General features: G+C 46.5%; 1 protein-coding gene across 4 annotated transcripts in view; it reads right to left on the reverse strand.

The window, feature by feature from the left end:
* tpp2 (tripeptidyl peptidase 2) overlaps positions 1-16,482 on the reverse strand; it is a 189,453-nt gene that overhangs the window by 149,287 nt on the left and 23,684 nt on the right. For all 4 annotated transcript variants that reach the window (XM_038818140.1, XM_038818141.1, XM_038818143.1 and 1 more), the window contains exons 3-4: positions 466-561; positions 4-108 (exon numbers count right to left, since the gene is read on the reverse strand). In XM_038818140.1, coding sequence (XP_038674068.1) covers positions 4-108; positions 466-561 — 201 coding nt within the window. The remainder of the gene's footprint in view (positions 1-3; positions 109-465; positions 562-16,482) is intronic.

Below are 16,482 nucleotides of genomic sequence, written 5' to 3' on the forward strand. Positions count from 1 at the left end.
AACTTGTGACAAAATTGTATGAGTGCTGTCAAACTCATCTAGATTTCTGCAAGCTTCTGCCAAAGAAGCACGATGAAACGGATCCCAGAGCTTTTCCCGCTTTTCTTTCTGTGAAGCAAAGTCACAATATGTTCTTTTTGAATATTGAAACAATGAAACAGTAAAGCCAGACATTTTATTATTTTTTTAGGCATTCCATCCCCAATTGCCATTCAACTGAGCAGCTTGTCAAACCATTTAAGGGACAATCGACAATGGTTTCATGGTCACCTTTCAATTCCATGATTTTTATTAAATTCAAATTATGCCCTGGTGGGATTTGAACCCCAGTCCCCAGAACATTGCCCTGGGTCGCTGGATTACTAGTCCAGTGACAATACCACTACACCACCGACTCCCCAACATTAACCATTGACTCTATGAATTTAAAGCATTTTTAAAAAACAAAATACAGCACAGCCTTACCTGAATCCTTTCTTTCAGTACTTTGGGATAAAGTTCATGCATATTTTTGAGACCCACATGATATTTTCCAGATGGATTTACCCAATTTTCAGGAATCTTTAAAAGCAAAACAGAATTAGTTATTTATAGAATATGAAGCATAAACTTGCAGTTTAATACATCGCTCACTAAGATTGTCAGTTACTCATAGAGTTGAATTTTGACACAGATTTTCCCCTTCCCAAGAGAAGCTGAAATCTGGCAACAAGTCAGCAGTGATGTCAGCAAATGGGGTAAGTGCACTCATGTACTGACATTAGTTCATGAGTTAAAAGCGCTGATTGTCCTTCACTCAATTTAAATTTTCAGATTGCAATATGAATGATTGCGATTATATTAAGATAAAAGATAAGATATCACAAACTGAAAAATATTTATAAATGTGAAATTTATCATAATGGAGAAATTTCACACTCCACAAATACAAAAGAGCTTTTAGGGCCAGTGAGCTGTAATTTTAGCTATAGTTATGAACTTAGTATGTCATTAACAACCCAGTTGCATCTCATTCCATAGAATCATAGAATCCTTACAGTGCAGAAGGAGGCCATTCAGCCTATCGAGTCTGCACCGACCCTCTGAAACAGCATTCAACCTTGGCGCACCCCCCATCCTATCCCCGTAACCCCACCTTACCTTACTGGCATGGCCAATCCACCTACCCTGCACATCTTTGGACAGTGGGAGGAAACCGGAGGAAACCCACGCAGACATGGGGAGAAAGTGCAAATTGCACAGTCACCCAAGGTTGGAAGTGAACCCGGGTCCCTGGCACTGAGATATCAGTGCTAACCACTGTGCTTGTCCTTCAACAAGGTGCAACCTTTTCTAGGCTTTTTACAGCAAATGTAAAAGTTTTTGTCAATTAATTTACTGCTCAGACACTGCACTCTATGAAGATCTCAGCAGAACACACAATGGAGCAGCACAGAATAATTGACAGCAACTTCTCCACTTCCACATTATTCCACAAACGAGCAGACTCTCAGAGGTGCTGGCAGCAACAGTGGACAAATCATAGCAGTTTCACTGTTATTGCTCCTGAAAGAACACTCATATGCATTTGGGGCAGCACTGTAGCATAGTGGTTAGCACAATTGCTTCACAGCTCCAGGGTCCCAGGTTCTATTCCCAGCTTGGGTCACTGTCTGTGTGGAGTCTGCACGTTCTCCCGTGTGTTCGTGGGTTTTCTCCGTGTGCTCCGGTTTCCTCCCACAGTCCAAAGATGTGCAGGTTAGGTGGATTGCCATACTAAATTGCCCTTAGTGTCCAAAATTGTTTAGTGTTGGGTGAGGTTACTGGGTTATGGGGATGAGGTGGAGATTTGGGGCCTGGGTAGGGTGCTCTTTCCAAGAGCCGGTGCAAACTCAATGGGCCAAATGGCCTCCTTCTGTACTGTAAATTCTATGTCGATATGCAATTAGAATGAGGAAAGAATCTGCTTGTGTGTCTTCCTTTTTAATTACACCTTTCACCCAAAAGTGCTTCAAAGCTGATGAAGTATTATGGAAGTGTAATTACAGCTGTATTGTCAAAACACATGGCAGTCACGACTTCCGGTGGCGGCTATGAAGGATTAAGTCGCACATTTGGTGGCTCCCGCTCTGGTCGGACTTTTGGACCTTTTCCCCCGATTTTCTATCGGACTTGAACTGTAAAACTGAAGACAGAGGCAATTGTGTACTGAATTCTCACATCAGTGCATGGAGAGGACTAGAAGTGCTCGTGAAGGCAGAAACAGAAAGTCAGAAAAGGCTTGGGCTGAAGCTGCAGCGGGAGACGGCATGGCGGAGGACCGGACCTCTGGTTTGTCAACGCAGCGGTCAACGGAGCTGATGCAAGTTAATCAGGAAGGCTTTGCTAAGCAGAAACGGGACTGCTTGGACCCGATAAGAGTCGATTGAGCGACTGGAGCTTAGATTGGACGGCCAAGATCGGGCGATCCAGAAGGTGTAGAAGGCGCTGGCTGAGCAGGAGGAGCATCAAACTGCGTGGAGCTGGAGGTTGTGATGCTGAGAGACCAGCAGAAGAGGCTCCTGGAGAAGGTGGAGGACCTAGAGAATAGGTCCCGTCGGCAGAACTTGAGAATCATTGGGCTCCCGGAGGGGTCCGAAGGAGCGGATGCTGGGACATACATCGCAGATATGTTTGAGAAGCTGCTGGGGGGATGGGATATTCTCCCGACCCTTGGAGGTGGACAGGACTTGCAGAGCACTCGCGAGGAAGCCGCGAACGGGAGCCCCCCTGAGAGCAATGGTGGTGAGATTCCACAGGTACTTGGATAAGGAATGCATTCTACAGTGAGCCAAACAGATGTGGAGCTGTAAATGGGACAATAGTATCCTGCGGGTCTACCAAGACCCGAGTGTGGAGTTGGCCAGGAGAAAAGCAGGCTTCAACCAGATTAGGTCAATCCTTTTTCAGAAAAAGGAGGTTCAGACTGTTGTATCCGGCCTGTCTCTGGGTCACGTACGAGGAACAGCACTGAGGACGCGCTGGACTTCGTGAAAAGGAAAGGACTGGTGGTGGACTGAGAACTTATGAACTTTGCTGCAATGTTCATGTTTTTTTTAATTTTTGTATCTTTGTTCTTTTTATTTTTTTTAAAAAGTGTTTTGTTTTGTGGAAGCTGTTTGTAATGCCTTCTGTATTGATTTGGGACCAGTAGCCAGCGCCCGCACTGGAGGTGAGACGTGGGACTTATGGCTGACGAAGGGGTGTGCGAGCGGTTGAAGAAATGTATTCAGAACTACCTGTGTAGAAGTGGATTTCATTTGGAACTTCGCTGATAGGGTTAATATAACAGTTCTGAAAAGCTCTGTGAAAGAGATGTCAACAGGTCACGGGATGAAATAAAGGGAGTGTGTCTGACCGTATCTGTAAAAGCAAAGATGTCAGAAGGTTATGGGATGGAATATAGGGAGTGTGGCATTGGTACTAATTAATGTTCTGACCGTATCTGTAAAAGCAGAGAGGTCAAAAAGGCAAAGAATGGAATGAATGGTAACCGTTACTTTATTGCAGAGATAACATAATTGAGCTCGTTTGACCAGTTGGAACAAATAAACATTGAAATGTTTATTGGAAGGGCCTTGGAATGAGATAAGCCAGATGGCCATGGGATACAAAAACCTTTGTATTAATATTAATAGTGACTTGTGCTAATGATTATGTCAAAAATAACCTCCCGACCTCGAAGAATAATTCCATATATGTACATGTTCTGGATCCTTGCCAAATCATAGGTGTATCTAGGAATTTAAAGGGACCACCCCTAAGCTGTAAGATGTATAAAGATACCATCCTTATTCTGGGATTTTGGCACTTCTCGAAGGTGGTTACCCGACTGCTTAGAGATTTGTCCCGGCCGTAAATAAACGAATATTCGTTACTGACGTGTTCGAGTGTTTTACTTCTGGACTGACGATTAGATACGTGAAAGCGCAATTCACATTTGGTGGCCCGTACGGGGATCTCCAGAGGGGTCTGCGCAACTAACCGGCGTAATCGACTGAGCTCGTTCAAAGTAGAGGACGAATTTGGCCCCCAACGTGAGTAAAAATTTCTTTTCCACCTTGGTATTCGCCTACTACTAGTTTGATCGTTGCTCAGCCTTGCCGTTGGTTTGTCGAGAAGCCTCTGCGAGATCCAGGTCAGTCCAGCGAACCCGTTTTAAAGAGGGTAAGTGAGTGAACCCTGTGGTTATCGTCTCTAGGGGCAGCTTGGGACTGCCGCCGTGATTCCAGGCAGCGTTCGCTGGAGTTACGGGCGGGGTTGCCAGGACTGCTGGGGGGTAGCCTGAGGAGCCGCCGTGATTCCAGGCAGCGTTCGCTGGAGTTACGGGCGGGGTTCTCAGGATTGCTAGGGGACGGTAAACGGGCTGTGGGCAGCCTGGGACTGCCGCCGTGATTCCAGGCAGCGTTCGCTGGAGTTACGGGCGGGGTTGCCAGGACTGCTAGAGGCAGCCTGAGGAGCCGCTGTGATTCCAGGCAGCGTTCGCTGGAGTTACGGGCGGGGTTCTCAGGATTGCTAGGGGACGGTTAGCGGGCTGTGGGCTCCGGACGGGACTGCCGCCGTGATTCCAGGCAGCGTTCTCTGGAAGTTACGGGCGGGGTTCTCGGAGCCTATCCCCCGGTGTAACCCATACCTTCACTGAAGAATTTTACCTACTTACCCCTTAATAGCATTGGTGTCCTGGGTCCTGTGTTATTAAGGAAGTAAAGTAAGCTAATAACCACTTAAAATCTGGTCTTCTTGAGTTGAATTAGCTGTTTAAACTCGGCTGCTTTCCTTGTCTTTCTCCAGCAGGCTGTGTCTCTCTCTCTCTCTCTCTCTCTCTCTCTCTCTCCTGTTGCAGAGTGCTGGTGCTTCTGCTCCCTGGGTTTATATTCTCTTTCGAAGAGTTATTAAGTTTTAACGACTGTATTGTATATGGGCTTGTTTCACTTTGATAGTTTAAAAGTATCTTTGATGTAAACATCTTACTACAACTCGTTATTCATTTCAGGCATATCGTCTCCTCTCAGATTTGATTTCAAAAATGCTTTTGTTTCAATAGTTAACTTTTATTTCTGTGATTTCAAATCGTTTAATTTTCCAATTGTCCCCAGTTCATAACTTTGCCTTTGATTTTGACTTAAATGTTGTTTCTCGTAGCCAGGTCATCTCCAATTTTCTTTTAATTAACTTGATGTTTGTAGAATTTTACCCCTTAAATTGACACTAAATTCGACTGAGCATCTTCCATTCTTTCCAGCTGTTTACTAAGAGAGTTTATTTCAATTAAGGTGTGAAACTTTGCTCTTAGCTGTATGCTAAAATTTAACTTGGTTGTGACTTGAAAGACTTGCCTGTTTTAAACATTCGTCACTTAATGCAATTGAAACTCTCATCCATGCTTTTTCAGATGCTTTCTGAGATAGTTACATTCCATGAAGGTGTGAGCCATTGTTTTAGCTTACCACATGAAGCCTGTGTGTCTGCTGAGGCCTGATTGTGAGCAAGAATCTGCATTTTATAACCCTGCTCTTTGCAGCTGCTATTAACCTTTTGTGGGATCTTTCCCTGTACCCTCTCAAACCAGATATTGCCAGACTTTCATGTTTCAAATGACACATTTTTCTGTATTATCAAGAACCCACCGCAAAGAAATTAATTGCCTTGTGGAGGGAATACTGTCAGTTAATGAAAGATGCATCTATACTGGCTAGCTGGCAGGCAAATGCCTCAAAATTGGGTATTGGCCTCACTGAAGGGGGAATTGCTAAAACAGTAGAGGTCTTAAAAAGGGAATGTAAACAATATAAGAAACCTGGCGCCGGTCAGCAATGCGAAGCAAGGTTGGGAGGAGGGGACGATGGGGATGAGGAACATCTGTTCAATTGCGGGGGACGTCAGAAGCCTCCACAGCCCCCACAGCCACCTCCGCCACCGCCCCTGGAATGTGATCAGTATTATGAGTAACTCAGTATGTTCAGAACTACATTGGTCTCAGAATAAACAGATAAAGGATTTGTGCTGGGCAGTTTCGAAACTGCTGCGTTGAAATTGACACTGCATGGCTCCGCAGGGTCCTAGTGCCCGCTGATCACAAACAGTCACTAGCAGAACCACACAGCCTGCAATCGGCTGCTAATATTACCCTCCAACAAGATATCACTGTCTATAGTTCCCATTCTGTTACGGCCCTTTTGGGACAGCTACAGACTCAGCATCTCACGATGGCTCGTCAGAACAAATATGAGATTGCTCTCCTTAATAACCCGAAAGTCCAGTTTGCCCACTGCACCACTATCAACCCTGCTGACTTTTTGACGCATCCTCCCACAGACATGCTCGACCCAACTCATGACTGTCTGCAACTGTTGCAGGAAGTCTCCTCGGTTCGAGACGACCTCTCCGATATACCCATCCCGAGTGCAGATTGTTCCTTTTTCACCGATGGAAGTTCTTCCGTCGGCGAAAGGGGGGATAGACAATCTGGCTATGCAATCATCGATCAAGACGGTGACGTAGTAGAAGCAGCAGCATTTGAAGTTCCCTTTTCTGCCCAACAGGCAGAATTGTTTGCGTTAATACGAGCATGCATATTGGCACAGGGGAGGAAGGTTAATATTTATACAGATTCCCGATACGCCTTCGGGGTAGTACATGATTTCGGGCAATTATGGAAAAACAGAGGATTTCTAACCTCCGCTGGTACACCCATCTCACACCAGCAGTTAGTAACCCAGTTATTGCAGGCCCTTATGCTCCCAGACAAGATAGCGGTGATAAAATGCGCAGCGCATACAAAAGGCACAGGACTGGTGGAAACGGGCAACAGGAGAGCGGACGAGAAGGCAAAAGAAATTTCTAAATCTGGCAAACTAATGGTGCCTAGAATGATGAGGCAGACTAAAACCCCCTCGGGAAAGTCCCCCTCTGAAAAACCTATGCCAACCATTGCTGACATAACCCAAATGCAGGAGGACGCTCCTGCAACTGCTGTAAATATGTGGAAAAACTTAGGATGTATATATGATATCGAAAATAAGCTGTGGGTCACCCCGGTAGGACAAACATGTATGACCGATGCATTAGCAGCCTGGGTGACCGAATGTGTACACTTTGCAACTCACTGTGGAGCTCGTGCCACAGGGGACATATTGTTAAAAAGCTGGTGGCACCCACGACTGCAAGAAATGGCCCAACAAATTAGCAGTCGGTGCCTAATCTGTCAACAGCACAACCCCGGTAAGGCCGTCCCCTGTGATCCTGGCACAACCCCCTTACCTGAGGGTCCATTTGAGACCCTGCAAATGGATTACATTGAGTTGGAAAGATGTCAATGCTATAAATATGTGTTAGTCATTGTGGACACTTTTAGCAAATGGATCGAGGCCTACCCGACTACGGATAACAAGGCCTCGACAGTAGTTAAGGTGTTAATGCAAGAAATTGTTCCGCGATTCGGAATTCCAGCCCGGCTGAGCTCTGACAATGGTCCCCACTTCATAGGTCAAATCAATAAGGAATTCTGTGCTCTGCTAGGAATAAAGCAACAGTTTCATTGTGCCTACAGACCACAAGCCGCTGGAGTGGTGGAAAGGGCTAATCAGACTCTAAAGACTAAACTCGCTAAACTACAAGCAGACACTGGGGCCACTTGGCTCAAACTCCTGCCTTTAGCACTCTTCCAGCTACGTGCCACCCCCGCAGGAAAAACTCGCCTAAGCCCAGCGGAAATACTATATGGCAGACCCTTTCGAACGCCTTGGGACAGCAGTGTTCCACGGAATGTTCAATTCCATTACATGACTACCGAGATGGCTAATTATATATTAACACTAACTAGAATTTTGAAAGGATTACACTCCCGAGTTCGTGCCACCCAGGAAGAAGTCCCATCCATTACTCATGACGTCTCCATCAACCCTGGGGATTATGTCCTAATTCGAAATTGGACACGTAAAGGTTTGGAACCTCGATGGGAGGGTCCCCTACAGGTTCTACTCACTACCCCCACTGCAGTAAAAGTGGAGGGCCGGAACGCATGGGTACATATGCACCATTGTAAGTTAATTAAGTATCCATGATGTTCTAAACTTTTCCTTTAAGTCCTAGGAACACGAGTACCAGGATGAAGTCCCTCTTCACCGTCACAATACTCGCCACCCTGCTCTCTCTCGCTGCATCCGGAAGAAGGAGATGCCCGTATGGAAGCCGACGTCCACCCCTGTGCCGAGAAGGGACCCCACGATGTGGAACAACGACAGATCTCCGATGGATCACCACGGCTATCAAAACCTGCCCAACCACCGTTCATCCCGACGACCAGAAGCCCCGATTCCGGACTACGTACATGGTTCTGATCTACGATCGCCGCACATGCCGGTGGAACCACCGGTGCATTGATAAGGACAGGGTACAAATTTTACCATCAAGGACTACTCACCCCTACTCGCCTTCCAGAAGGAAGCGGGCAACGCACCATGTAACGGCAAATTCTTTTCTGTTTATGTCCTATGTCTATGCTAAGAAAGTGGGTGTCTCCTCTTGCTGGGTATGTACACAGGTCCCGACCCATGCCCATGGAGGCGTTCCCTTGATATCTGTTCCTTTCTCGATCGAACAGACGGCTGAATGGGTTATATTCCAGAACAGGACAGTAACTAGTCACTCTGCCTTACCAACCAGGGCCTCCAGGTCCTCCTCTGTAAACCACAGGGAAGCAGCCCAAGAATGGCTGAGTGCCGGCTACCCTTTGCGGGATTTCTTTGGTTGGCGACAGCCATCTTACTCAGCAGATCGCACACCCCCGTTCTTCAATATCCAGAACCCCCAGACCGGAACGGTCTGCTTACTCCGGGAAGTACGAACTCCTGGAACATATGTGTTAGGAACCAGTTCATGTAAGTACACTTTTGGTCTTACTGACTGGAAAGGCCACGCCATCATCAATAACATTATCAACCACACAGGGGGCCCTGATTGGACCCAAATATGGACCTCCTCGATGGTAACTAGCCTCACCTCCTATAATGGCACCTACTTCATTTGTGGCCATAAGGCTTACCCCTGGCTCCCCACTGACTGGGCAGGGTCGTGCTACTTGGGTTTCGTTGTTCCGGGTACTACACACTATGCCCAGCTCGAACATCATCCCCACTTTCGAGCCCAGAGGTCAGTACCACCGTGGGAGGTGATGACTTCCCTCTTATGGCCCCAAATAGGCGCCATCTGGTCCCTCAAGAAGTACGCGCTCCTCCGCGACCTATTGGAACAGGTTGCAAATGACACCGCGGAGGGATTTAGTGAACTCAGTGCAGAGTTGGTAGCCGTACGAACGGTAGCCCTACAGAATCGCATGGCCCTGGATTATTTACTAGCCAAAGAAGGGGGGACCTGTGCTATCATAGGGACCGAATGTTGCACTTACATTCCAGACAGTTCAGAGAATATCACGCGTCTGGTAACCCATATCAGAGATGGAGTACAGCGCTTGCGACTCGCCGGTCAGGCTGACTGGTGGAGCTGGATGTGGTCCAATTCTTGGGCCACTTACCTATTCCATGGGCTCATTATCTTCGTTACCATCTGTTTGTTGCTCTGTATCATAGCTACTGGTGTGAAATGCCTATGCAACCGTTTGGGTGCTGCTGCATTACCACAGATGCTTCAGAGATCCGCCCTAGACGAAAAAGAAACACTGGTTCCACCTACCCCTGACCTATATGAGGAAGTGGCATCCTGCCGGAGCCTAGTAGAGGAGGAGTACCTCCGCCTCGCTCTCATTTCCATCTAAAGTATCCTGAGTGTTATGTGATCAAGGAATGATCAAAGGGGGGAATGTAGAAGTGGATTTCATTTGGAACTTCGCTGATAGGGTTAATATAACAGTTCTGAAAAGCTCTGTGAAAGAGATGTCAACAGGTCAAGGGATGAAATAAAGGGAGTGTGTCTGACCGTATCTGTAAAAGCAAAGATGTCAGAAGGTTATGGGATGGAATATAGGGAGTGTGGCATTGGTACTAATTAATGTTCTGACCGTATCTGTAAAAGCAGAGAGGTCAAAAAGGCAAAGAATGGAATGAATGGTAACCGTTACTTTATTGCAGAGATAACATAATTGAGCTCGTTTGACCAGTTGGAACAAATAAACATTGAAATGTTTATTGGAAGGGCCTTGGAATGAGATAAGCCAGATGGCCATGGGATACAAAAACCTTTGTATTAATATTAATAGTGACTTGTGCTAATGATTATGTCAAAAATAACCTCCCGACCTCGAAGAATAATTCCATATATGTACATGTTCTGGATCCTTGCCAAATCATAGGTGTATCTAGGAATTTAAAGGGACCACCCCTAAGCTGTAAGATGTATAAAGATACCATCCTTATTCTGGGATTTTGGCACTTCTCGAAGGTGGTTACCCGACTGCTTAGAGATTTGTCCCGGCCGTAAATAAACGAATATTCGTTACTGACGTGTTCGAGTGTTTTACTTCTGGACTGACGATTAGATACGTGAAAGCGCAATTCACACCTGCAGGTCAACGACACAGGGGAAATTTCAGCAGCGATGGTCTGGGAAGCACTGAAGGCGGTGGTCAGAGGGGAGCTGATCTCGATAAGGGCCCATAGGGAGAAAGTGGACAGGGCAGAGACGGGCCCACTGGTAAAGGAGATACTACAGATCGATAGGAGGTATGCTGAGAGCCCAGAGGTAGGGCTTTTAAGGGAATGGCAGAGACTGCAGGCAGAGTTCGGCTTGTTAACCACAGGGAGGGCGGTGGAGCAGCTGAGAAAGGCGAGGGGGGGGGCGATCTATGAGTATGGAGAGAAGGCCAGCAGAATACTTGCTCAACAGCTTAGAAAGAGGGAGGCAGCCAGGGAGATAGGGAAAGTAAATGACGGAAATGGGAACCTGGTTGGAGATTCAGCAGGGGTGAATAAGGCATTTAGTGATTTCTACAGTAGACTGTATAGGTCTGAACCCCCTTGTCGAGGGACTCAAAGCCCCCAAAGTCAGAGACCTGGCTATCGGACATGGCTAGCTTTCTCTGTTTGGAGAAAATCAAGTTCGCCTTGAGAGGGTCACTGTTAGGGTTCACCCGGAGGTGGCAACCGTTCGTCGACTTCTTCGTGGAAAATTAATCGTCAGCAGAAGGGGGAGGGTTTAGTTTAGCCTAGAGTAGGGGGTTAATAAAGGTGGGACCTGTAAAGGAGGGAGACGGCTTTTGCACTATGTTTATAGTTTCATGTACATTGTTTGTTGTTTTGTTCTTATAATACCAAAAAATACCTCAATAAAACGTTTATTAAAAAAAAACACATGGCAGTCAATTTGCACAGAGCTCAATCTCAGCAATGAGATAATAAGACTATGAGCGGGATTCTCTGTCCATTCCATCCGGTAGGATTTTCCGTTCCTGCTACAGTTAATGGAATTTAGGCTGAGCGCCAAATTCTCCGTTCTCGCTGGCAACGAAAGCGTGGCAAATTCAGACCGGAGAATCCCGGCCCATCTGTTTTTAGTTGAGGAATAAATGTTGGATGTACGATGGAATATTTTCTGTCCATGTGATGGGGCAGACACATTCTCCACCTCGCCACGCCAAATTTCTGCCCGACCCTCCGGCGGGATTCTCTGTTACGCCAGCTGGTCAATGGGGTTTCCCATTGTGGGGCAGCCCCCGGGCGCCGGTAAAACGGAGAATCCCGCCCATGGTCTCCATTTAACATCTCATCCAAAAGCAGCATCTTCAACAATGGCACAAATTTTCCAGTGTCCAATTTAACGGAAGACACACATCATAATGCCGCGGAAATCCTGACATGTGGACCTGCATAGGAATTGCCGGAAAGTTTAAACTGTTGCCCAGGACCCTCTGTGTCAGTCTCCAAATCTGAGGTTGAATGGGAGATGTGGAATGATTTGCACAACTTGCCTTGAAAGGTACCAAGGAAATATTAGAAAGTTTAACACTTTGTCTAACACCTTGGTAACTTCACAACGGATCCACACCCTCCGATAATTCAATTGATCACTCCCCACCAGACCAGACCTAACTACCTCCAACAGCCCGACCAGAGTTTCCCTGAGCAAATCCCCACCCCTTCATCAACAAGGCCCAACTATATCCCCGACCATCCAACTGATCCCTCCTAACTGACCCCGACTACTTACCTCACCCACATATCAACACACCCGCAACATAAACTTAAACCTTAGGGGCAGCAGGGTAGCATGGTGGTTAGCATAAATGCTTCACAGCTTCAGGGTCCCAGGTTCGATTCCCGGCTGGGTCACTGTCTGTGTGGAGTCTGCACGTCCTCCCCCTGTGTGCGTGGGTTTCCTCCGGGTGCTCCGGTTTCCTCCCACAGTCCAAAGATGTGCGGGTTAGGTGGATTGGCCATGCTAAATTGCCCGTAGTGTCCTAATAAAAGTAAGGTTAAGGGGGGGTTGTTGGGTTACGGGTATAGGGTGGATACGTGGATTTGAGTAGGGTGATCATGGCTCGGCACAACATTGAGGGCCGAAGGGCCTGTTCTGTGCTGTACTGTTCTATGTTCTATAAACAGAAAATACTGGGCAATCTCAGAAGATCTGACAGCATCTGTGGGGAAAGAAGCGGGCTACCATTTCAAGTCTAGTTAATTCTTCGTCAAAGCTGGAGAGAACTGGGAATAGGGTTAGATTGATATTGTTGTGGAGGGGTGTGGATCAGTTGGGCTGGATAGAGGGCCAGCGATAGGTGGAAATGACAAAGATGTTGTGGACAGCAAGACAAAAGGAATGTAAATGTTTCAATCCTACTCCAGCCCCATCCCACAACTCTTTTTATCGGCACATCGACAACTGTTTCAATGCCACTTCATGGTCCTGTCTGGACCTTGTTTTGGGCCAGGGTTTAGAGAACCCCAAAGTGTATCGTGGAGTTCACCTGACCTACAACTTTTAATAGGTTGTGGTATGGGAGCACACGGCCCACTCTACAGGTGTGGTACAGCAGAAATGGAAAAGTATTTTTTAAAGCTAAACAATGTTTATTCTATGAACTCATGTTAACCTTTTTAAAACATACAGTGAACATCTTAGCAGCCATTAATTCAAATACAACCCCCAAAGACTACAACACTAAGTAATCATACAATTTACAGTGCAGAAGGAGGCCATTCAGCCCATCGAGTCTGCACCGGCTTCTGGAAAGAGCACCCTACCCAAGGTTAACACCTCCACCCTATCCCTCCGTAACCCCACCCAACACTAAGGGAAATTTTGGACACTAAGGACAATTTATCATGGCCAATCCACCTAACCTGCACATCTTTGGACTGCGAGAGGAAACCGGAGCACCTGGAGGAAACCCACGCACACACGGGGAGGATGTGCAGACTCCGCACAGACAGTGACCCTAGCCAGAATCGAACTTGGGACCCTGGAGCTGTTAAGCGATTGTGCTATCCACAATGCTACCGTGCTAATCCATTAAGCTTTCCTTTTAACATCCAGAAGACAGAAGAAACACCTTTTAACAGAAGCACATCAGGTTTACATTCACTATTGAAAACATTTATAATTCTGAATTCCACCAAATGATCAAGAGATAGTCTTTTCATGGCAGAAAGATCAACAGTACACCTACTCTATCTGGCTTCAGCTCCAACACTGAAAACAAAACTAAAACACACCCTGCAGCAAACAGCCTAAAACAAAAGTAAAAAGCTGACAGACAGCCCAGCTCCACCCACTCTCTGACATCACTGCAGTAGTAAACATCAATTTCTTAAAGGTACTCTCACTACAGATATTTATATACACACCCATTTATAAACACCCATTTCTTAAAGGTACTCTCACATGACAATCTGCAAAAATGTATTAATTTTGCTTCAAATTTCCACCCCTCTATCACCTTCATATGATCCATCTCTGACATTTCACTTTCCTTCCTTGACCTTTCTATTTAAATTTCTGGGGATAGAATGTCCACTAGTAACCATTAAAAACCCACTGACTCTCACAGCTATCTTGACTACAGCTCTTCACAACCCACACTCTTTAAGGACTCCATCCCATTTTCCCAGTTCCTCTGTCACATCTGTTCCGATTATGCCATTCTCCAAAATGGTGCTGCTGACCTGTCTTCTTTCTTCCTTAATCGTTGTTTCCCACCCACTATGGCCGACTGGGCTCTCAACTGTGTCCAACCCATCTCCCGCACCTCTGCTCTCACCCCTTCCCCTCCTTCCCAGAATAGGGTCTCCCTGGTCTTCACATTTCACCCACCAGCCTCCACATTCAAAGAATCATCGTCCGCCAGTTCTATTAACTCTAATGTGATGCCACCACCAAACACATCTTCCCCTCACTCCCAGTCAGCATTTCACAGGGACTGCTCCCTCCGGGATACCCTTTCCACTCCTCCATCACCTATAAAACCTTATCCTCTTCCCACGGCACCTTCCCAAGTAATCACAGAAGGTGTAACACTTGCCTCTTTACCTCCTCCCTGCTCACCAATCCAGGGCCTAAATACTATTTTTAAGTGAGGCAGCGCTTCACATGCACCTCCTTCAATCTGATCCATTGCATTTACTGCTCCCAATGCGGTCTGCTCTATATTGGAGAAACTAAACGCAGACTGGGTGACTACTTTGCAGAACACCTTTGGTCCATCCACAAGCGGGGCTCAGACCTTCCTGTCGCTTGCTATTTCAACTCACCGTCTTGCTCTCAAGTCTACATGTTCATACTTGGCCTGCAATAATTTTCCATTAGTGAAGCCCAGTGTAAAATGGAGGAACAACACCTCATCTTCTGATTAGGCACATTACAGCCTTCCGGACTTAATACTTAGTTCAACAACTTCAGACTGTAAACTTCCTCCTCCACCTTCACCACAAGTTTATTTGTCAATATATTTTAATTTCTTCAACTGAGCCGTTTTCCCCTCACTGTGGCCATCCCACCCCATCCAATTTGGGGCCAAAAGACATAGAAGCAGAATTAGGCCACTCGGACCATTAACTCTGCTCTGCCATTCAATCATGGCTGATATTTTTCTCATCCCCATTCTCCCGTCTTCTCCCCATAACCCCTGATCCCCTTATTAATCAAGAACCTATCTATCTCAGGGGCTGGGTTAGCACAGGGCTAAACAGCTGGCTTTTAAAGCAGACCTAGGCAGGCCAGCAACGCGGATTCAATTCCCGTACCAGCCTCCCCGAATAGGTGCCGGAATGTGGCGACTACGGGCTTTTCACAGTAACTTCATTTGAAGCCTACTTGTGACAATAAGCGATTTTCATTAAATTTCATTTCGTCTCTATCTTAAAGACACTCAGTGATTTGGCCTCCACAGCCTTCAGAGGCAAAGAGTTCCACAGATTCACCACCTTCTGGCTGAAGAAATTCCTCTCGGGCATCTGTTCTGTTCCGAGTTGCCCTTTGACACATTGCTCACTTTTGTTCTGCCATTAACACATTTTAATCTTTTTATGGACCACTATCAGCACCCTTCTTAACCTTAATCACCCTCATTTACATTCCTTTTGTCTTTCTATCCAAAACGTCAATGTCAATCTCCAACTATCACTGGCCCTCTATTCTGCTCCACCCCACCTACCCCCCAGAACAGTATTCTTAATTTAGTGTACCCAATTCATTTTTTCAAATTAAAGGGCAATTTAACATGTGCAATCCACCTACCCTGCACATTTTTGGGTTGTGGGGGCGAAACCCACGCAAACACGGAAAGATTGTGCAAACTCCACACGGACAGAGACCCAGAGCTGGGACCGTGGCGCCATGAGGCAGCAGGGCTAACCGACTGCACGACTGTGCTGCCCCCAGTTCTCTCCAATTTTGATAAACAATCATCCAGACTCTAAACGTTAGCTCCCTTCTCTCCCCACAGATGCTGTCAGACCTGCAGCAATTGTCCAGTATTTTCTGTTTTGTTTCAGATTCCATCATCCACAGTAATTTGCTTTTATCCACACACCCATTTACCGACCCACTTATACCCACCTCAGCCATCTACCCACCTTACCCACTCACCATGCACTCATCCATTCATAAACTCACAGTCAAAAAACAGGACCTTTAAACTCATCTAAATATGACAACTAATGCCGTAAAGTGGTGTGTCCTCTCTTCCCTCAACGCTACTTCAATTCTAGTTCCCTTTAAGAAGGTGCACTGCCCATTTCTCTAACAGCCACGACCAGAAAATCCCGGAAGAAATGCACAGTAGGATCAGGAAAATATTTGAGGGGGCGGCAAAGTGCACAACATTGCCACTGACAGCGAAAGTGGAAGGAGCTGGGAGGCGAGATAGAGGAGGGCCTCTGGGCAGACGCGTTAGGAAGGGTCAATGCTACCGCAACATGTGCCAGGCTCAGCCTGATCCAACATAAGGTTGTTCACCGGGCTCACATGACAATGGCCCAGATGAGCAGATTCTTTGGGGTGGAGGACAGGTGTGCG

This window comes from Scyliorhinus canicula, chromosome 14, assembly GCF_902713615.1.
Source record: "Scyliorhinus canicula chromosome 14, sScyCan1.1, whole genome shotgun sequence".
Lineage (NCBI taxonomy): Eukaryota > Metazoa > Chordata > Chondrichthyes > Carcharhiniformes > Scyliorhinidae > Scyliorhinus > Scyliorhinus canicula.